We start from the raw sequence: 23965 nt of genomic DNA on the forward strand, positions 1-23965 counted from the left end.
GGACTTGAACCTGGGTCTCCCACATCTTAGGCCAGCACACAAACCAGCAGGCGAGCATGTGACTGAGATACACAACCTTCTGGTTTTGCAAAAACACTAGAAAGGTTTTGTTTTTGTTCTAGTAAGGCATGCAAACACTTTTTGAAACCTCAAAAGTTGCTGTGAAATGGGAATATCCTCTGCTTAGCTCTAGCTCTGCCACAGGAAAGCAGCTTTAGGTTTGGGGAGGCTTCATATCTCTCCTGATAGCAAAGGCTCTAGTGAGGACGCAATGTATCAGTTAGTGCCTGGTATTTTGGGGCCTTCCTTTATCTCTCTCCCTCACCCCCCCCCCCCGCTCTAGAGCACAACTGGTCTGTTACCTTTAGGGACTGCTTTGTTCCTGTATCTGTATAACACGTATTCAGAGATCGAATGAAGAAGCTTGCCTAACTTGAGTGTTAACACCTTTCTCTAATTTCCCTCTACTGTACCAAGATTGATTAGGATAGATCATATAGTATAAGTCTATACCACAGATCTAGATGAGATTTGAAGCATGAGTAGGCACACCTGTGCTAGCTTTAATGTATCTACCATCGTGAAAAGAGCAGTGAAGACGCAGTGGCACAGACCCCAGTGCGGGACAGCAAATCAAGAACATACCCAGGGTTCCCAGCAGGCTTGTACTGGGGCAACTAGCCTGTGCTGAAGTTCACATCTCTCACTGCCACTGTTACCCACACCAGCTTGATTAAAACTAGCACAGGGATGCCCACCCACACTGCAATCACACCTTTGTTTGCAGTGTAGACATACCCAGCCTCCTTGCATTCCAAAATCACTTAGTATTTTATCTACCCTTCCAACCACATTGAAAATCACTTGTTATAGTTGTGTCGTCAGATTCCCAGTTGATGTTTAGATGATCACACAGCAGCAGTAACTAGCTAACCTCCCAGCCTGGCATCAAATAAGGAGGTTTCCACCCTCTCTTGGATGTTCATGTGGCTACCATCATCCACTTCTTAGTCACCTGAAGATTAGACTTCTTCAATTGTCCTGATGTAGTGCTATACTTGAAAAATCACCCCGGAAGCTGAGATTAGTATGGACAATGACAGATTGCTTGCTAAGTGGTATATTCCACTGTGAGCATGTGAGCATACTGGGTGGAGGATAAAATATTATTTTTGACTCACAAAGCCATATATGGCTTGGGACCTGTCTCTCAGAAATTGCCTCTTTCCCTTGCAGTACTGCCAGATGAGATCAGCAGAGGTATGTTAGAGTTGGAGCTCCCATGCTAAAGGAGAGGAAACTACTGGCAGAGTGTTGGGAAGGCCCCTAACATTGAAATCTGCCATTTCTTCTTCCCCTTCCCCACAACCCATTTGGTCCAAAATAGCCTAAATTTTTCAGGTTCTGTAGCAAGTCCTAAAGGTCATCTACTTGAGCAATCATTTTAAGAGGGCAGAGGTTTGAGTGTATAGAGTGGTGGGAATTTTTTTTCTATTTTATTGTCGGGATTAGAGATTTACAGCATTTGAGAGGGAAAATCAGTTTTATTTGGCCCTCTGCATTCATGCAGAGAAAGGTTGGTGGTGTCCTACTTAGCTTGATCGTATTTTTAGTCGTCTGGTAAGGTGCCTACAGCCTGAAAGAGGTGTTTTGTGTCTCTACATTGAAATTATAAAATCTTGATCCATGCATTATCACGACACAGCAAGTGTAGCAGAAGCCCAGGGGAGGTGGCCAGCACTGCCTGTTTTCATTGTGGTGGGAACAGTGCTAGAATGGATCATTCCAGCAGCAGAAGATGACTTTCTGAAAATCAAAGGGTGTTCATGACAAATGCAAATTATTGCTGTTGATATCATGGAAGCCTGGGGTTGTGGTGGTTTGGCTTTAGGATTGTAGGGAGTGGGCTTATAGCAGAAAAGAGAGGTTAAGGATCACAATGTTTAGACTGAGTAGGTTGTGCCTGGGGTTCTAGAATGGGGGAGTGGGTGTGTAAACTCCTAGTGTGGCTTCGTTGGTGAGAGTAAGCCATCTGAAGGCAATAGTTTTTACAGGGATTGCTATGACTGAGAGAAATTTTTCAGTAGCTTAACTATATACCAAGTGGAAAAAACACTTCCTTGTGCATGGGTAAGCGAATCTAATTTATTGGACTTTGTGCAATTGGATACTCAGGGCAAAGCTTAGCAAGGTTCTAAATAGAGACTAGGCAATTATATGAATAAGACTAGCGCCTGCATTAACAGAGATAAAAGTCAGAAAGAGTTTCAATCCTTATGTTTCAAGGCATAAAGAGATCAGAGTCTTGTGTCAGGACGAAACTCCCTCGGAGAAACAGTATAGGTTCAATTTGCTTGTTTTTGCCCCTTCCATTTAAACATCTGCATTAGGTCAGAGTGAGAGAGGGGATAATAGATTAGCTAGACCATTGATATCTTCTGTTACAACAATGTCTACAGTGCTGCAGTTTGTGCATCACAGATGGAGGTGCTTCCAGCTGAGTTTTGCATCAGGGTAATCAAACGTCCCAGAAAGAAAGGCAATCACTATTACAATCCAGAATTAGCCTCACATTTGATTCAGTCACTTAAGGATAAAAAATGAAAAGAGAGAGAGAGAGAAACAAGTACAAATGAAAGGATTTTCTTATTAATGTGCGTTTTGGTTTGGTTGAAGTTTCCAGAGCTGGAAACACCAATTCTGTGTTTGTACTGGGAACATGGGTGACCTCTATTTCTTGTTTCAGAGCAGTTAAGACATGAGCTAATCTGGCAGCTCTACGGTTGCAGTCACAGTCACTCACACCTAACAAACTGTGCTTTGTGTGTCCGGTGGCATGCTGGAGGGAACAGCTGCTTACATGACCGATCTTAGCCACCACCCCACAAAACAGCCGATAAAAATCAAAGACCTCAAAAACATTTACTCAACTCAAATTGGGCAAAACAGTGGAACATTAGCAATGAGTCACAGCTGAGCCAGAGAAAGAAAGAAATCCTTTAAGAGCAGGTTAATGATAGCATAAAACTGAGTCATACTACTGCACAAGCTTAAAAGGAATTGCACAACTGTTATACTGCATGTTCAGGGACATACAGTTGTGCTACAGATACTATAGAGTCCAGAGAGAATGAACATAGAAGTCTTAATGCATGGAGTTATTCTTGTTCAGTTCATTGTTATTTTGGCATACAGTTATAGGTTTTAGTGTTGTAGCCTGTTCCCCTTTCGGCAGAGAGTAGTACTGAGAAGAACAGAAGACCAGATTGCTTTGATCTTTTCTTTCTTGGCACAATGCAGCTATATGACAAGTCAGGAATTTTGTATATTCACTCAGGGTGCTCGTTATAGCTTATTTATACAGTGACAATTTCTTGCTATTGACTAATAGTAGAATAAATTACATTTAAAAGCATTTGTTTTTTTAAAATGTTCTTTGGCCTTCATCATGAACAAGTAATGTACTTTACATAGCTATAAACTCATTCTCTCTACATATTTTGTCTATCACACACTCACCCCACAAAAGCTGCTCAGTCAAGTGACTAATGAAACACCATTTATAATGAATACACTGCAATTTACAAATTACAGCTTTAGCATGAACTTCAACCTGTGAGTTTGTTTGAATAGAAAAACCGTAATTCTAGCATTTCCCAACTTTTGAGTTATGTATTTTGAACCTTAACATTCTTTTAAAGTAGTTTTAGGAATGTAAAACTTTAATACTTTTAAAGCAAACTGCCTTCCCCCCACAAATTCCATCATCTGAAGCCATATCCCACTCCATAAATTAGAGGGGTTGGCATCCCTGGACCTTTAAAAACAGTCAAATTAACAACACCGTTTTCTACCATTTGAGCTAAAGAAGTAACTGGTAGCAGTAGTAGGCTGCTATCCTCCATGGAGCAATCATTAAATAGCCATGTGACATTTTTTTGCCAGTAGCTTATATAGTTATTTGCTAGATAGCAGAGGTATGTGGGCAATCAGGAATTCTATTCCTGGCTGAGGAAGGGAGTTTGGACAGTGGTCAGACAGCACAGATTTAGCACATTCCTACACGGACTTTCAGAATATAAGTGGTTAAGTCCCAATGGTTTCTACACTTCATTGGTTCATGTACCATCTTCTTAAACATTTGCGGTGAAGTGAATGGATGGAACATCGAGCTCATGTACCACTCTTGGGAACCCTGGGTTAAGAACTGATCTGCCATTTTAGAGACCTGAAGCCAGATTCTAGACCCCCACTGCAGCTCCAGCACAAAGTGAGTGGGAGCTCCACCATTCCAATGATACCTCCTAAGGGCTCTTCTCACTACACAGCCTTATCCTTATTTCCATGTTAATGGGTGTGCGACAGCTCTGTCATCTTGCGAATCATGACATGCACAACTTCAGAGTGGGAAAGGAACTTTCATCCGGTTCACCATCCTGCCACCACTCTGTTGTCCCCTACAGTAAATATTCTAACACTTCTTCCAATCTAGCCTTACATACTTCAAATGAAGTAAGGTTTGACCTTAGTGGGTCTATACCCTGGTTTCTTTCAATCCCCCAGGATGCATGCTGCTGATTGCTTTGGGAGCCAGATTCCCAACTCAGTTGTACAGCTCTACATCTCTCCCTATCTTGAAATGTTTGCTCCTGAGCAGGAATGCAGATGTAAGTTTGTGTGAGGCATGCTGAATATCTGAGGTTAGAATGTGACGGCCTCTCTCGACTATCAGTACAGCTGCCTCCTCTTCATTCTTTGTTGCAGTGGCAAGGATGCTCCATCTTCATTAAACTCAATGCCAGCACTACTGGCCTAATTATCCATAAGCTTCTTGGCTGCTACTGTCATCAGGATCAGCACATTTGCTTTTGAAGACAGTTTTTGTGCAATTCTCCCAGGGTCTGGTGGGAGCTGTAAGCTCTCTGGAATCATCTGCTATGTTGGATTTAGCCTCTTTCTTTAAACCTCCTACGGCACAAATCTGTCATAAGATGTGAAGAGTGGAAATGAATGGACTACACTGACAGCTAAAGAGAGGCCCTGCTCCTGGTCACAGACTAGCAGGCATTCCAAGTAAGGGGATGAGAGGAATCATGCAAGAGGGCTCATTCTTGCTTTTTATTTGCACTAGTTACGGTGAAGAGGAGAAATTATAAATTATTGATTGTATTCTATTCTTTTGGGCACTTACGCTGTAGCAGTCCCACTGGGCATACTAACCTTTTCCTCCCAGTCATATTTTGTTTATAGAATCATAGCATAGTAGGGCTGGAAGGGACTTCAAGAGGTCATCTAGTCCATCCCCCCTGTGCTGAAGCAAGATCAAGTATAGTAGACTAGTCCCTGACAGGTATTTGTCTAACCTGTTTTTAACAACCTCCAACAACAGGAATTCCACAACGTCCTTAGGTAAACTTTATGTAAGCAGCCTGTATAGACTGGTCAGATAATTTAGCATACCCACGTTTTTTCTAATGGCTTCACAAAACCTGACCTGGGGCTCAAATTTTTGTCCTTGAAGGAAGCAAGAGGAAGAAGTGCTTCAGCTGTCACTTCAGAGATAAAAGTAACTCTTCTTTCTGTCAGTCTATGATAGTCTGAAGGGTACATGATTTCCACTATATTTCTATTTATTTCTCTTTACTGCTGAAGTTTGTGGAGAAAAATAACATTTTATATAAAGATGCAGGTATCCAAATTACACTCTGACACTTCTTGATATTTTCATATAGTTCATAACAGTGGTGGGAAACCTGCGGCCCGTGGGCTGCACGCAGCCGGTCAGGGAAATCCACTGGCGGGCCACCAGACAGTTTGTTTACATTTGCATGGCCGTCTGCAGTTCCCAGTGTCCGCGGTTCATCGTTCCTGGCCAATGGGAGCTGCGGAAAGCGGCACGGGCCACAGGGACGTGCTGGCCGCCACTTCCCGCAGCTCCCAATGGCCGGGATTGGCGAACCGCGGACACTGGGAGCTGCGGGCAGCTGTGCAAATGTAAACAAACTGTCTGGCGGCCCGCCAGTGGATTACCCTGATGGGCCGCAGGTTGCCCACCATTGGTTTATAACCTATATTCTTGTCTGTAAGACTAAGTACTCATATATATGTACTACCTCCACTACTTCAGTTGTGAGGGTAGAGCAGTACATTTATGTCTGCCACCTGCTTTGCTTCAGCTCTTCTAGATCATGTTCCTAACTGCTATTTTAAAAAGTGTCCTTTTCATTCACGCCTGGCTCAATAGTGACCAAGAGCTGTTGCCTTCTGATGGCTATTACTTGGTCTTAGTAGTTCACAGGGGACCCTACCACAGTTAGAAAGGCAGAGAATTAAATAGCCTCTCTCCCTAAAGGAGGCCACACTTGGCCCAGGTTTAGGCAACAAGAGGAAGCTTGTGCTGTTCTTGCTCATGTTGAGCCTGGTTCTACTCCTGCTGAAGTCAAAGGGAAGGTTTCTTTTGACTTGGACTGAAGTCCAACACTTATACACAAAGGACCTGATCCAAATTCTGTTCATTTGGTACGGATCATTAGCAACTCACTTACTCCAAGAAAAAATATATATAATGTAATGCCACAAGAAGAAGCACATGACTGAAACATTGTCAAAATGTAGACCGTTGTGTTTGTGTAATCAAAGTGAGTGTTACTGCTTTTTAAATCAATCTCCTATGCTTTCTGTGTTTTATTGCTGTGTACATTTTCTATATCGCTGAGAATAAAGGTTATGTTCTGTAGTCTTCTATAAGAAATCTGAAGGCCAACATTTAATTCAGTGTCTTTTTCAAAGATCTGATCTTTGGGGCAGAGATTGTCATGTGTGTTCTATTGTACCTGGCACAATGAACCATGATCCTGATTGGAGTCTGACTGCTACTATAATATAATATAAATATAACTAACAATTCATGTTTCATTATGGTCCTTATTAGTTAACAATCAGGCTATTTAAGGAAACAACCCCTGGAAATTCCCACTGGTACATAACACAAACATCCCCTGTGGTTAACATATTTTACTAGATGCTGCAGAGTTGGTTTTAAATTAAGACTAGTGTTCTTGTTGCAAACAAATGCTTTTGAAATGCAAGTAATTTCCAGTACCTTTCCCAGCAACAGAACAGGTGATGGCATAACAGGAGGGATTCCTACTTTGCTGAGCTAGTGATCTCTCTTCTTACCATATGATCTAGTTATATAGGTTTTTATCCAACATGTTCATGGTTAGGATACCATACTGGTGGAGATGTAGTTGTACTACTATCCGAGATTAAGAGTAAAGTAGATCAGTGATACGGCAGTAAATCTGGTCTTCTTTTAATAAAAATCAGAGGACCAGATTTCCTGATAAACTACCTGCTGTGTGTTGTTCTGGCAATGTAGATAGAGTATGTCATGGCAGCAGCACAAAGCAAAGCAGCTAGAGTGTACTAGTGAATCCGGTACAGAATGTACATGGTGACAAGACTTAGAGTGAAAACTCAGAACAGTTATTGCAGAGAGAGAAGGGACTGGAGGGTAGGGAGAGACTATCCACTCTTTCTTTCCCCAGTTCTTCAACAAAGACTTCTGCCTCCCTCTCATGATTGAGGGTGGAGGTGGGGGTGAGGGAAGGCTATTGTCCTTGAAACATACACATGCTTAGCCAACCCACTGTCAGTTTCAGACTTAGCTTTTGAGGTTTCCGTCAGGTGGCTAAACTGGCAAGACAGATCCAAAAAAACCCAGGCACAATCCCAGTTTTCAAAGACTTGAGTAAACCTATCAAATATAAGACATCAACAAATTCCAATCTTCTCTATATCATATTCTGCCCTCCAGGATGAAGAAGATCAGGTAGTTATGAGAACAGCGACGACAATTACCAAATCCTGGATTTTATTTACTTTTGTTTAACAGCCATAGATTCAACCCTGACACAATCATGAGTATTTGAGGTTAACCACACAGTAAATACATCTGTAGGAATACACTTAAGTTGGACCCAAGTTATTGAAATGTTATGCTTTAATGCTCAGGTGTTTGGCAATTTTTCTAAATATCCTTAAAACTGAGTGCAGAACATGTACATCTTGATCATATGATTGTAGGTGGACTCCCATATAAGATATATGGCCTAGTTCCCACTAAAGTTAGTGAAAGTAGAGGAACTCCCAGAACCTGGCCTAAGAGAGAGACTGAATCTCAGAAGACAGCTCACCAGAGTTATGTCTTTAGGCTGGAAGCATGCATTTCTGCCTATATTACTGAATAATGCTGACAGCATATTTAAAGTAGGAAAAACAATGCCCGAGAGACTTCTTCCCAAAGCTCCCTATTGGTTTCTAGGGCACTGTCTTTTCGCATGAAAGACTCCTGTGTTAGTACATTTTGCTGCAGGTGACACTACACATGCATTGGAGATTTGATGAAGTTTACACCCAAGTTTCTTCTCAAGCTGAGGAAGCCAGTTAAAATGGCCAGGGTTTTGTTGTTTGTTTGTTTGTTTGTTTGTTTGTTAAAGTTGCTTGTAAGGACACTAAGCTCTACTAGTTGCTCTTCAGCACTGGAGACTTCTGAATGACACTATAAAAACCAAGACCCTGCTGGTTCTGTGTGTAAATTAAAGACAGCCTGACACTTTTCATAAGAGAAGATGGGGGGGTTGTTTGCATGTCCTTGGCCAAAGTTTCACCTCCCCAGCTAATGTCATACTGTGCAGTGGCTTGCTGATTCCCTCCACAATGGAAGTAACAGTATTTCAGTCATGCTCTGGCTGAAAGATTCTATGTGTGTGTAAATTAGGGTTAATATAGACCCAAAACAAAATTTCTCTCTCACACACACTCACACACAGGTTGGACTACAGCCTTGCACTGTAGCTGTGACATGATATTTTGTATAAAGAGCATAGCGTGAAGAGGAGGGTCAGTGAGGAGGGGATTCTTACTACTCATAATAAAAATGTTTAAGAAAACAAACCAACTGGAAACAAAAAGCGTGCGTTACTACTTGTGGAGAAGGAGAGTGACTGACTATCATTAGTTACCTCCCAATTGCTAATACTGAAGTGGCATAGGAGGAACAGTTATAACTTGCATGCTTGGCTTTTAAAACACTTGCCAAAAGAGGATCACTTACTTATTTCAACCAAATATATCTTATACCTACACTGTGTGCATTGTCTGGAAAGTAATATTCTCTAGATTGTAAGAACCAGACCCTTGGCTGGTTCAAGGCAGTATAGCACCATTGCTGTCAAAGGACCAACACTGATTTGTGCCAGCTGAGGGTCTGGCCCTAATTAGCCATTTGTAAAAGAAAACAAAATGCTCATGTCACCCACACTGTACATCTAATCTTTTAGAATGGTGATAAAATATTGGGACAGTATTCCTCCATGTGGTCCTCTGTCTGCCCAACATGAAATCCAGGCAGTGCACTGTGAGTGATCTGCAAGTCCAAGGAGAAGCAGAAGGGAGAGGGGAAAATGCAGCTTTAGTAAGCAAACTGTGAACGCAGAACAACACTAATAGTTGCTTACATGTTTTTTCTACATTTATGTTGTCAGGTGTCCTAGTAGGAACCAAAAAAATAGAGGAAGTTTTCCTTATAATTTTGCCCTTCATGTTTCTATAACTAAACCACTATTGTGATTTAATGTTATTTAACATATCTGGCTGACAAAAATGAATGAATTGTTTTAAATCAATATCTCAGTTCTCCTTCACACCAGTATCTGCCCCATGTAACTTCACTGATTTCACAGATATTTTTTACATAACACGGATTTTTAAGGCTGGATCAGTGTTGGACATGAATTGGTTGATAGCCTTAATCTCAACCCATGTCAACAAAACTCAAGATTGCACATACAGACCAACATCCATAAATGCTGCCTGGGATTTAACTTCTGTTAAGGTAGTAACTTTGGGGGCCAAACTTAGTTCACTGTGTTTATAATGAGATTTATGCAAAGTTTCAGTTGCATCAATATAAGCAACTGTTCTGTAAGCAAGGAGTAAAGTGAGTTATCAACCAAACCATGGACTAGTTCCAGAGTGATCAGTGTGCAATATATTTTAAAGGCCTGAGAATTGCATGTATTTATAAGTAGAAATTTAATACACAACCCATTCAACAGGAGTTGACTGTTCCCTGCAGACTGTTTACTGATGCATTCAGTTCATCAGCAGTTGGTATGATTAGGCTATTGTCTGACAAAAATCATGTAAATATGAAAAATATAATAGGCCAAGTTCATAGCTGGTATAACGCCATTTAAATGAGTGTTACAAAAGGGTTAATTCTGCCGCGTCTGTCTATTGCACACCTGAGAGATATGGTACTGTCATTTTTGCAATTAATAGACATTTGACAAAGATGTGGCAGACAGGTAATTATTGTGAAATTATGTCATTCTTCTGCTATTGTATGCTATGTGCCGTGTATCGGGTACAGATTCATTTTTGGTAAGAGTTATAATAAATAAATAATGGTGTGCCTTTCTATAGCTCCTTCCCTCTGAGCAACTGAAAGTGCTTGACAAATGTTAAGTATGTAAGCTTCAGAATATCCCTGTGAGATACAATAATCTCTTCACCCAACAAAAATACAGCAGCTATTTGAACAGTCCAACTAACACTAGGCACCCTTTTAGGAAGAACATATCCAATTGACTCTGCAGGAAAAAAATTTAGGTGTACAGTTTAATTATTCAAGGTGAAGTTTAGCCTGTACCTCAGGGTCAACACCTCTGCAGCTAAAAGGAGTGCCATGGGATTTCAAATTATAAGAGTGTGAGGTACTTGGTTTTATCATTCTTCCAGAAGACAGCAACCCCAACATCACAGTAGCTCCCAATACTGTACTGGGGCAAAGGTTCAGTAATGATGCAGGAGAGAAGAATGTCATCTACTAAATTACCAGCACCGCTCCCTGAAGCATCTCTGTTTGTTTTCCTTGGTGTTCCATCCAAATCTGGCATGAAGAGATTTAAAAAATAAACTAATTGACCAGTCATAAGCTAATGGAACAATCACTGAATGATGCATGATTTGTCAACCCTACAGTAAGAGCCTTCGGCCCAGATTTTAGAAGTATTTAGGCATTGCTCCATTCAGGGTGTAACTCCTAACTGACTTAGAAGCCAAATTCTCATTTTCAAAAATGAGAAGTGCCTAAGTCAGTTTTGAAAATGAGATGCAGGCTCCCAAGTCAGATAAGCATTACAATGCTGAGCAGAGCAAAGCCTAAATACCTTTTGAAAAACTTATGATTCATCTGACAAGTCATGCTGATCTTTTTGGACACAGATTGTAACTTGTTTGGAACAAATCTGGAACACAGATGCTGTTTATTCAGTTTTGTCAATGATTTTATGCACACAAAGCATGTACACAAACTGTAGTCAGTGATACAACAAGAAGTGGAAAGTGTTCCTTGGTTTATGACTTTTAAAAAAGATGTGGAATTGCAGCTGTAACAGGAAATTAAATTGGAAGATTACCAAGTGCTGCCAATGTTTGTCATGTCATGGAACCCAGCAAACATTTTTATCTTTCATATGATGCACAGAATAAGCTCTCCAAGTTTCTGGGTTTTCACATTGATTTAAGGGTATCAAATATGATGAGATCAACAGGTTTTGAAAGCTGTGATTGAATAGTTTGTCCATTCATCTCTTTAAAGTGAAAATGGAAAAAGAAATTGGTGAGGCACATCAGTCAAAATGAGTGGTTTTTCTGGAGGAAGTTACTGAAACTAAGCAGCTAGTAGACAGTTACATTTACTGTAAGTTTTCTAAAGTGGTCTTCCACAGGAAATACTTTTTCCAGTGGCTCATTTATTGACATTACTATTTCATGTCTGACCTTAGAGGGATTTCATTATGTCAGCAAGCTGTTCCTCAACAGGACAACTTAATGGCAACATTCTTCTAACAAAGTAGGGCTCCTTTACATTACCTGGTGCACAGTGTGGGAATTGGGGGGAATCCCATGGCAGTTCAGGTGTGTTTACTTTGTTGTAGTTTGTTTACACAGAAAATGTCTGAGCTCACTCTTAAATGATGGGGGAGCAGAGTCCTACCCTAGAGTCACTCACTCTTGTCCATTCCTAGTTATGTGGTAAATGGGCACACAGCGATTATGGTCTAAATTCACCCCAAATTCAATTGACTTCAGAGCTTCATCCAGGGTGAATTTTTTCCCCTATGTGTAATGAAGATTTTTCTGGGTCTGTTAGTTTCTTAGGCCATAGCTTTCTCAGAGATCATATTCTCACTGGCATTTTATGGACCCATTTGGCTCAGATTGGAGGTCTCTTTCCGTCTGGGTAACCACTGACAGGCATGGGTCTCAACTGAATGCATAGACTGTCAGATAAACTGCCATCCTGTCGGTGATAGATTCATTACTCTCCTGCATAGGCCTTGACAACGAGTAGTAGTCCTAACAGGATGGAAGTGCCTGATATGGTGAATTATGCCTAAAAATATATGCGGCTTTGTTTTCAAGTGACAGGATTAATTTAGGTTGCAGAGTGCCCTGAATGCTTTAGCTATTACTCTGAAAATTAGAACCACCAGAAATAGTTTACTGCAAGCAAAAGACAATGGGAGGGAAAGGAGGAATAAAAGTCAAATAATGCCCTTCAAAGAATGCAGTAGGCACCCTCTGATTTTCCATCTAAAAGATGGAAATTTTCCCTGTTCCTAGCAGTGCTGGCAGAGGCATGGAAAGATCTGATTCCTGTTGAAGTGAAAGAAATTACTATCTTGATAACCAGTACAATGGACTTCACAAACATCATTTGAGCCTGCCACCAGCTGTGAAAGAGTATGTGGAAGAAAAGTGTACTCACCACAGCTGTGCCTTCTTGTGGTGAGCATGGCATGGTGGCCTCTTCTCCTGCTGACAGCCACTCCAGTTTCCAGGGTAAACCAAGTCCAGCACCAGTAGTTTGGCAGCATCATTCTGGAGCCTTGGCTCTAGGGTCTTCATGCCTCTGCCCTAGGTGAATTAGAAGGGGAACCCAGGTCCACCCTCTACTCTGGATGCCAGTCCAGGGACCTTGAATGAAGCAGACAAGGTCTGTTTGTTTAGACTCTGCTGTATCCCTGGGCTGCTTCCTCCCATGCCCCCAAGTAGGCCTCTCACAGCCTTTTGCTGGACTGACTCGTCTGCTGGTCCCCCAAAAAGGGGAATCAAACAAGTTATGGAGAACAAAAGAAACAGGAAGTGCCACACCAGCCCTCCTGCCCCAAGGAAGCTCTGACACTTAGGAATCTCTAGTTAGACTCTGGCCCCAGATGGCTCTTCCTTCACAGGGCTAGCTGAAGCGGTCCACTACCTCTCCAGTCAGTCATTACTGAATTGGCCTTTTCCTCTTTTGATTCCTCCCTCCAGGCTTGACACCTTGCACAGGTGAAGCAGGATGGGTCTGATTGGGTTCACAGGCTCACATTAAACTCTTCTTGGTCAGTATGGGTTCTGTATACCCCATCACAGGTAGGTAAGTATGAGAGCACCCATTTCACAGGGTGTAAACCAAGGTGTAGTGAGACTGAGTACTTCAGAGTCACACAAGAGTCAGAGGAAAGGACTTTATAAGTGAAAGCTTCAAATTCTGCAGAAGTTATTTACTCTCCATGGTCACCAGGGAAGGCTTGTCCCTAGCAGGTGGGATTATTTCAGGTCATGCCCCAAGTTGGACAAATTGCACTATATGTGTGTTGTCAGTAGGCTATCCATATAACCAATAAGTCCTGAACTGTGTTAATCACATCCCATAGGTATCCTCAGTCCATTAAGGAGCCCCTACCAGCACCAATGTCTGCTGTTGCCCTGGTAGAGTTCAGTGATTAAGGTGTTTGCAAGAGATCTGCTTCATTCTGAGACTGGTTCCAGCTGCACAGCACCATGCCCAGAATCTATATCTGGGAAGCTCAGCCCTTAAAGGCATAGCCCCTAATACCACTGTCCCATGTATAAGTGGCCAAGGTACAAGCTTAAAGCTCTGAAACAGTTTTAACATCCTTCCTTTTTTATGCAGCTATTCTAGGGAATCATACAGTCTAAGGGCTTGACCCTTGTCATGGTGGATGGCTACCACCAGTTTTTTCTACAGCATTCCTAAGGAGTAAGCAAACTATGTGCACAGGATGCCATCTTTTTTGGGTATGATTTACTCTGCAAGATTAGATATAACTTGCACCCTTGTCAAATGCAGCACATGCATTATGCAGGCCCCAGAAGAAGCTGTGTGTAACAGTAGGAGGGAAGATCTTATGCGTCTTACACATGATGGGATAAGGTCATTGTCTGGGAGAAGGACAAAATAGAGCAAAAAGGCTGAAAAATATGGAACTTATGTTTAGTGCATAGTGTAGTGCAAGAGACCGTTTTGATGGGCATCAGGTATGGAGAACTTGCTGCAGTTTTATGTCATGCTGGAGACACCGATTTAGTTTTAACATCAGCAAGTGGCAGTGAAGCATCTTACAGGGAGATTGAAAAGGAAAAAAATATTAGAGGCTAAATGCTGCCCTCCAACATACGGAAACAACATCTGTTGAAGTCAATGGGAGTTGCCTGCTTGTATGTGCTTCACATAGAACTGTGATGTTGAAATGCTAAGACTTGAACCTAGTTACCTTATATAAATAAATTAAATAAATTATAGGAGATATCCTATCTCCTAGAACTGGAAGGGACCTTGCAAGGTCATCAAGTCCAGCCCCCTGCCTTCACTAGCAGGACCAAGTACTGATTTTGCCCCAGATCCCTAAGTGGCCCCCCTCAAGGATTGAACTGACAACCCTGGGTTTAGCAGGCCAATGCTCAAACCACTGAGCTATCCCTCCCCCGATAGTCAAATGTAGATATTTTACCTTCAAACAAAGCTCAGTGCCAGGGGTGGTACGTAATGGAAGACACTACAGTTTTGGAGTCAGGGGAGAGGTAAAAGATGTTCCTGATTGGTCAGTTCTTTATGGACCTGTCAGTATCTCTCATCTGTGACCCATAAGAACTAAATTCTTATGAAATCAAGTTGTCATTCCATCCTTTGTGCTTTTTGAGTCTAATCCTGTTTTAACGGTTTACTGAATACCGTAGGTGATTGATGCTATGGCAGTGAAGACAAAAACTCTGTCATATTTAGTCAACACATTTGAAATGTGCTTGGTTTGATCTTTTCCTGAGTTCTGAGGAAAATGTTATGGCATTTTTCTCTTGGTTCAATTTAGATATGAAGATAATCTGTTAAATTATTGGAGATTTGGGCAGGGGGGACACTTTTTTTCCCTCAGTATCTGCAAGGTATTTGCTAAACTATTCAAAATAAGAACAACTTGAAATACAGATACTTTGTGTTTCATTCTTATTTTTAATAAGTTGAGAATTTTGCTTAATAAAGGGGTGCAGGATCTCAATCTTATTTTGAAACATGAAATTACATGGGAGGAAGACCAACATATTTGGTTACATGTACATTTGGCTAAGTTCAATGAAAAATAACACCATGGATGTAGAATCAGGTACCCTCTCATGGTCAACATGAATATAGCGCAACTCCTTTTACAGTGAAATGGACTTTAAGCCCCAAGTAATTTCAGTGCATCATAATGGACCAGCTGCAGTTCCAGTTTTGTATCTTTGCTTATGGGTAAAATTTCACTCTCCCTTGCAAGAGGCTAACCTGGACTACATGTTACTAAAGTCACACCTAAGTCCTCACATGGGACTTTTTGGCATTCTGCCCAGTGGTCAATTTCACATAGTAAAGTTGTTCAAGTACTGCACTTCAGTATAAGGGGGTTCCATTTGATAACTTTAGAAACAAATTACTAATGTTTTATTTCATGAAACACTTTGTGTTTAAATCCTCTGTAGTTTTTTACTGACCATTGTAAATTGGAACACTTGGTATCTGTCTCACCGTGCATCTCTACAATAGAGCTGTGCAGTACAGTAAATTGAAACTGTACAGTGTGTGAAAAGTTTTCGTATGCACTTTGCCAGTATGTATTTTGATGTTTCAAAGTCACTTTATATCTGTGCATGCAGGATCCAAAGAATGTCAAGTCAATACAGATCAAAAGTGGTTATGACTTCACTTTTGGTAAACTGTTTGTTTCTATGGAAACAGCCTGCATCATATTTTTTTTCCAGACACTGTCTACATTTTGAAGTATTCTTTGTTTTTCTGTATTTCAACAGGCCTTGAACAGGGGTATCGCAGCTGTTAAGGAAGATGCTGTGGAAATGCTGGCCAGCTATGGGCTGGCCTATTCCCTTATGAAGTTCTTCACAGGTCCAATGAGTGACTTCAAGAATGTGGGTTTGGTGTTTGTGAACAGCAAACGAGACAGGACCAAAGCCGTTTTGTGCATGGTTGTGGCTGGTGCGGTGGCTGCTGTATTTCATACCTTGATAGGTAAGCCTTTCTCACTATTTACTTAAGGTACTGGATAACTGGCTGACTTTGCTTCCCCATCCCATCCCCCAGAGCTGCTTAACCTGCAGCTCTCCTCACACTTAGAAATGAAAACTTAGGAGGAACTATGAGATTGTCTTGTGGCTGGAGTTCTGTCTAGACTACAAAATGTCACTGTTTTAGAATGGTAGATTCCATCTGTAGTTCTTGCTCATGCGCAAATATACACCATTCCTACCAGTGTGTGGTTGCTCAACTTACCGCTGGCCTGTTTCATCCGTGTTTGGCAGTTGCACAGTTGTCAGGCTGGAACCAGGTCATAGCACTGTCATACTGCTGTGCAGATGGGATTCGTCTGTGTAAATGGGTTTCCCGGTTCTTTTCTGTAGGAGGCCATCCCAATGTGTTATTAGAAGTGCTTTTTTCCTTCAATCAGGACTTCCTAGCACCTTTAGTAGATACTTACATTGCCACCCACATCACAGTAGGAGCACCTTAGTATCTGTTCCCCCATGCCAGCCATTTCATAATGATAAACTGTGTAGTAAAGAGGATCAGACAGGCTGCTTTAAAAATAACCAGTATTACCTTCTGTTAGCCGTAGTCAAAGCTTCATTGTCCATTTCTGGTGGATAGCTAAGCTCTTGCACCAGCTTCTACAGACATCACGTCTTGCAAAACCCAAGAGCCACTGGCAAGCGAGACCAGGACCCTGACTGGAGCAGGGAGAATATACAAATAGACCTGGAGTTGGCTAGGAAGAAGTTAACAATATTTGCAGATTTCTGCAAGACCCACCAAATGTGATATTGAACTGAGTATCAACCAGTATGATGGAATATTCAAGGCCATGAAGGTTTAGTTTCTGAGAACATTAGACCACAACCAAGAGCCTAGCAGAAATTGGACCTCATGCATCTTTAAGAGCTACCAGCTCTGGTGCCCCAAACAACCTCCAACCCACCTCACAGAATGGAGACTGGTGTAGCCCTTGCAACGAGGAAAATGATGAAGAGGAGACTGAGCAGGAGGAAGAAAGTGAAGTCCCTGTAACAGGTATAGTGTTTGGTATTCCTTGTGTCTATGTGCTGTCGGAGGGGAGGGATGGGGAAGGAATGCAAGGAATGTGATTGGACTCGGGCAGCCATCTGGGGGCCTGCTGTTCTCTGGGAACTAGGCAGGTGTTTGGTGGTAATATCTATCGCTGTACGTAGAGCTACAGAGGGTGGCCTGCACATGGGACCCATTGTTCATTGTCAGGCTATCAGTATCTCAACCACCACACGCCCTGCAAGTCATCACGCAGGCCCTGCCCTTGTACTTTCTGTACTTGCATAAGAGCCTTATGGAAGAACAGATGTCCACTGATGTTCTCTCCTGGCTTGGTGCCACCTTTTAATCATGCTTAGCAGCCCTATGACCCTTTAAACATGCAGAAACAGGCACCCAATGTTAAGACATCTCGTGTTAAGACCATGGCCCCACATGTTAATTAAAAGGCTAATTTTACCCTTTGTTGTTTTTATGACAGTATGTAGGCAATGTGCTTATTGGCTGCAGTAGCCCTTTGCCAAGGTCAACCTGTCACTAATTTAACAAGTTAAAAAACCATCAGTGAAATTAATTCGTTGATCTCCCTGACATCCACAGGCCACCTCAATGTATGGGGGTGGCTCAGGATTTTGTACTGAAGATTATAAGCAGTCAGTGTTGTAAACCCGTATTCATTTGCAAGATCTGCCATAAGATTTCTTGGCTTGGATCTTTCCCCCAGACTTGAGATGGTCTTTCAGTTGCCCACCTTGTCCAGTTTGTGTACCAGGTTGAACAGAGGGCAGTTTTACCATCTGGGAAGAGTTGATTTTTCTGATCCATCTTATTTTGGTTTTAAGCCATGTGGGTTCCTGCTGACTCACAATAAATCAGCCAGATTTCCAAGCTGAAGGCTATAGATTGACTGCTTCTTAGGTACTTGGGGCTTTTGGTTAAAGATGGCTGTGGGTAGTCATTTCTAAACACGCTGGTTGAGTTACCCGAGGTTTGCTGAACTACAGAGCACTGCTGTGGTCTGAACCTCTTATGCCCAATGTTTCCATTTATGAAGAGAAAAAAATATCTATATCTATAGCTATATAAATATATACTTGCCAAACCTTAAAGTCCTGAGTGAAGGGGCTTCGCTCAATCTTCCAACTGTACATGGCAGAATGTAAAATATTTTGTAATATTTTAACATGTGTATGCCTGAAAATATATGAAGACCACCTCTGAGAGTGGAGGAGGACCCAAGACAATGGCATTAGTCAGATTCCCAGCACTAAATCATTGTGATGCTGCTAAGTTATGTCTCAAGTTCTCTTTGAACATGTTTTAAAATCTGCTTATTCCTTTCTGACCCACAGATGTACAACCTCCAGAGTTGGGGAGGAAGAAGAGAAGGAGGAACCAAGTGACAGTCTGGCAGCTGGTCTTCAGCAGCTGTGAGATTGTCACAAACCTCTGCCAGGAAGCAAAAGGCCCAGGGTATTGATGCTCAACAAATGAAAAAAAATATCTCCAGACTGCAGTGAGATTCTCTGATGTAGTCTGTAGGTGAAGAACAAGGGAGGATGACATGTCTGTCCTTCATGGAGTGTGAGACTCAACCATGGAAGAACAAAAAACCCAAGGGAACAAGAGAAGAGTCTTGTTCTTGGCTGAGAAGAGTCAGAGGGAAGAAGACAACAAGTGGCGGTGGAGGAGGAAATGCCCATTTGCAGCTATGATTGAGTCTATCAGCAGCACTCAAACAGAACTGACGAAGAGCAGCCCCCACTCCTTTACAATGCCAAAACAGACTGCTTCAACCCTGTGACTCACTTACTTCCTTCTCCACCATGATCTCCTTTCTAGCCCCTCACATGAGCCACAGGAATCCTCTATGTGGGTGTCCAACTGAGCCAAACAATCCAGACTCACATCTGCAAGCTGTGTGTATCTTGTACTTACACCTTCCGCGCACCTCCCCCCCCCCCCCTCCCCCCCCAATCACCATAGTATGAGAGCCTCACCAACAATTTTCACAACACACCCCGGGCAAGTAATATGAGGAATTGAGAAAGTCAGTGACTTGGCCAGGATCACCCAGGAAAATGATGTCAGAGGTGGGAATTGAAACCACATTTCCTTCCCACTTACAGTCCCAGTCTAATGCCTTAGCCACAAAACCATCCTTTCACTGGCCATTTCAGTTTAGAGCTAGACATTGAAATGTGTGCTCTATTCCTTATCCTGTGATGTTTTGGGGTCAGCTGCCACCACCAGTTAATTAAAGTATAACTTTGTGGGAAGTCTGTTACATCTTAGGGTATAAACAAGCTGTGACTTACTTCTGAGTATTTTGTAGGAGTAGCATCTGGGAAGGAACAGTGTGCTGTGAGGGAAGGAATATGATACAACAGAGGTCTCATGTATTGCATGCATACAAAAATTTGCTACATCTTACCAATATTAAACTTGTCAGAGAAGGGGATTCATTTATATTACAATTCTCCATTTTATCAGCTACTTGGCAGCTGTTCTGTACTAACTGGGACCTGTTTAATATTAGCTCCATGATAGGTCATTCTGCATCTTCCCCTTTGCTGTAGACACAATAGCACAATTCATCCCTTATCAGTAGAGCTCTGCAAATCTGCTGATATCCGCTTTATATCTGCGGATGCGGATATCGATGGACCATGTTTGCGGATCGGATACCGATATAAATTTTGTATCTGTGTAGGGCTCTGCTTATCAGATTTCCTGTTTTGGCACTTGTTGCCATTTAATTCACCCTTTCTCAGCAGGAGTTTCAAGATGCTGGGATAACACTCTGGCCATTTCTTTTCAGTTGAATATATGTTACATTCGCCATTGCTGAAGTTCTAGGAATGACAGAAACTAGCAGTAGCTTTGGAGATGCAGCTAAAGTCATAGTCCCTGTGACTCTGGGCAGGTCTACACTTACTTCCTGGTCCGGCCGTAAGCAATCGATCTTCTGGGATCGATCCCGGAAGTGCTCGCCGTCGACGCCGGTACTCCAGCTCGGCGAGAGGAGTACGCGGCATCGACGGGGGAGCCTGCCTGCCGCGTCTGGACCCGCGGTAAGTTCGAACTAAGGTACTTCGAATTCAGCTACGTTATTAACGTAGCTGAATTTGCGTACCTTAGTTCAAAGTGGGGGGTTAGTGTGGACCAGGCCTAAGTAGACACCTCTACATCCCCTTCCTCTTGCAAATGCACACTGCCACCATTTTGCTCCTGGTGAGGCAGTAGATGAAGTGTCACTTGTCAGCTTCAGCACAAAGCAGAACTTCAGCAGCCAGGCTAACAGATGGCAGGCTGAATCCCCTAGAAGCTCGTAGCAATGCCATTCATTTTCCATTGTGGTTGCAGACACAGGCCCCTATCCTGCAAGCACCTGCACAGGAGAGTGGCTTTACAGTTGTTGTTAATCCCCCTGGACTCCATGGGACTAATCACATGCATAGCGACTGGTGCATGAAGGATCAAGGGCCTGGTTTCCAGCTAACACGGTCAATAGTTGTTAGTGCCAAAAAATATAGTGTGTGAATGAAGGTTAACTGCACCATTTTTGTGGTCAGTCAAGTTCTAAACATGCCTACCTGACTAGCTGATACCAAATGTTCTGCCACCTGTAGCATAGACTGGAACACTGACCTGACCGTTAGTCAGGTTATCCAGGTTCTTCTAATCTTAGTTTTCATAGACTTCTGGTGGGATTCTTGTTCTAATCACCTAGCCTATCATTAAAGTAATCATCATCCATGCCTACTTTGCAGGGGGTGATAAGACAGAACTCATTAAAAAGGGTATAATGCATTGACATCCTGAGATGATGTTGCTGTAGCAGTAGCTAACATTAACAATTTACATTTCTGCTAATTAACTTAGTCATTTTCTCCTCAACAACATAGTCACAGAGCAGAGAAGGAATGGAGTGAGCCCAGACTCAAATTTGGTGTATTTTTTGGCCAGTTCAAATGAATCTTACTTTAAAATTGGAACAGCTATATCTGGAGTGTTATGAGGCATTAAGCTGTCTGAGAAATCCTCAGGCATTTCCAGATTTTGAAGAGCTCAAAGAATACAGTATTCCAACTTTGTGGCACATCTACCTGATGACAAGAAGTTTTTCATTTCACAAGGCTACAAGAACAGTTTATTTTTAAAATTGGCATCAAAGTAGGAAGATGGACTATATCCAGAGAATTCATCAATTAATCCAAAGCCACCTGTGATATTTTCCCAATAGAGCTAATATTTATGTGTGGCTTTATGTCTGAACATTAATGATAGCACCTCCTGGGAGAGTTCTTTTTGTTTCCTTTGTGACACAAGAACAACGTGCAGGATAGTGGATGACCCCAGAACGACTTAACAGTGGTGCCATTTATTTAAGACTCTACTGTCATTAATACAGTTTATGCATGGGTCAGCCAAGCTCCAAGAGCGTATTCAGTTGTGCATTTGTTTCAGGGATGTCGACTGTGTGTGGGCTATTGGTTGGTGTTTTATAGAAGCAGCCATAGGGAAGATGTTCCATTTATATGCACGATATTCCACTAGTAAGATAAATCCAATAGCGGAAAATGCCTGTCCTTATGACTCTGAACAGACTCATATAACAAAGAGCCAAGCTAGAGTTTTTACTTAAATGCAAGCAGCAAGACCAAACTGTAGACATATGAAAGTGAATCTGTAGAAATTGTATGAGTTATCATGGGAGAACAAAACAGGCTGCTGTATTATTAATTTTATATTGTGCTTCATAATAAGTTCAGCTGGCTTGTCAAGGTTACATTCTAATTAATCAGAGATTGCTTTATTCACATTTGAGAGACACATGCCTGAATATTTATCAGTAAATCTTAGCCGAGAGCAGCCTGCTGATATCCTCTAAGGATGAAAACAGCTTTTCAATAACATCACCAAAAGTGTTTGTCACCTTTCACTTACATGTGGAAATTAGGTTAACTGTTTTAAAGCTAACATTAAGCTCAGCTGTTATGACTTCAACAACAATGTCAAAAATTCAGTAGGTTTTTGTCTAACATTAAGGGATTTCAGTGCTTGTAAAACATGCCAGATTGAAAGCCCTGGAGAGTGAAGTGCTCTGTCTAGGGAATAGGTCCTTTTTGGGCAGAAGCTGTACAAGCCTCTCCATAGTGCCCTGCCAGGAGCCTTACATTTCCAGGAGTAAGGCTGGTTCCGTCTCCATGCTCATCCAGTCCTTGGCCACTAATCGAGGTTTTTGTGACCATGCACTTCTTTTTTTAATCTCTATATCTTCCAGAGCCAAGATGGTTGCTCTACTGCCTGCTTTTATGGAGGTGGAGAGGAGGGGGAAAAAAGAGAGGGCTGAGAAAGCAGAGAGCCTCTTTGCTGAATGCTCTCTCCATCCTCAGTTGCTCATGGAAGCCCCTCTGCAAGAAGTGGGTCCACAGGACACAAAGGGTGCAAAGGGCACGAAGGGACAGGGTCAAGAGGATATTTGTCCCTGTAAGGAACTTAACACCCTGTAGCTCCTGCAAGAGTTTTAGCTGTCTCACCACATGGTTTTAGTCTATAGGTGTGGATGGAACCTAACACAGACCTCACAGAATCTGAGTGTAATTAAATATGTTCTTCACGTCTCTTCCAAAGTTGCACAAGCTCATTCAAGTCAGTTTTTATTTTAGGGAGCAGACATGAGGTGCTGCTCTGCAATGAAAGCAACAGCATTCAAAGAAATTGTAAAAATCTGTAGGTAGCACACACTGTTTACAAAGTATTGAGTGAAAAGTTAAGTGGACACATAGATATTTGTTTTTAAAAAATAGCCACAGCTGGTATCAGTTGATATGCGAAAATTATCACAAAATGAATATTTTAAGACAAAAGAACTGAGGCGACTTGCCAGGACTCAGGAAGTAAGGTTAGAGTTCTATTTTACAGAATGGTTCCCTGGTACTATTCAAAAGGCAATTAGGCTGATTGTTTGGGAGTGACTCTAAGTACAGCTTGGCGATTACTAGGGTGATCTGACAGACTGCAAGCCTAGCCATAATAATATAGATAGCAGAAATTTCATAAGGACTAAAAAACAAGTATAAAATGGAGGTTTTATTTGTTTATCCTGCTTTGTGTTTTCCCAGCCTTCTGGTGGAAATATGTTGCCCCCATTCCTGTTTCTATCATTAGATCTAGTTGTCATTACTTGCCCATCATTTTAGAAGAGTGTTATAATGAGAGATAAACCTTTCTTTGAATCCCCTAACCTTGTGACTGTGTTATCACTCAGTAATTGCAAAACTGTCCTCAAACATTGTTCTATATTCAACAAAACTGAGGTTTTGTGGCTGTGTCAGCAAATTTCCTTCCTTCTTGAGTAACCTGCCAGTTCCACTAGGATAGCTGGTTTTAGGCTAGAACAAAGCTGGATTAGACCACCGTTATTAACACACACGAATTGGATAATATAAGCAAATGTATAAAGGATGTGACATGCTGTTAAGTATCTATGTA

General features: G+C 41.9%; 1 protein-coding gene across 4 annotated transcripts in view; it reads left to right on the forward strand.

Annotated features, from left to right (window-relative positions):
• The window catches only part of ANKH (ANKH inorganic pyrophosphate transport regulator), a 154124-nt gene that overhangs the window by 76582 nt on the left and 53577 nt on the right, over window positions 1–23965 (forward strand). For all 4 annotated transcript variants that reach the window (XM_065398606.1, XM_065398603.1, XM_065398605.1 and 1 more), the window contains one exon: window positions 16201–16417. In XM_065398606.1, the coding sequence (XP_065254678.1) occupies window positions 16201–16417 (217 nt within the window). The remainder of the gene's footprint in view (window positions 1–16200; window positions 16418–23965) is intronic.

Source organism: Emys orbicularis, chromosome 2, assembly GCF_028017835.1.
Source record: "Emys orbicularis isolate rEmyOrb1 chromosome 2, rEmyOrb1.hap1, whole genome shotgun sequence".
Lineage (NCBI taxonomy): Eukaryota > Metazoa > Chordata > Testudines > Emydidae > Emys > Emys orbicularis.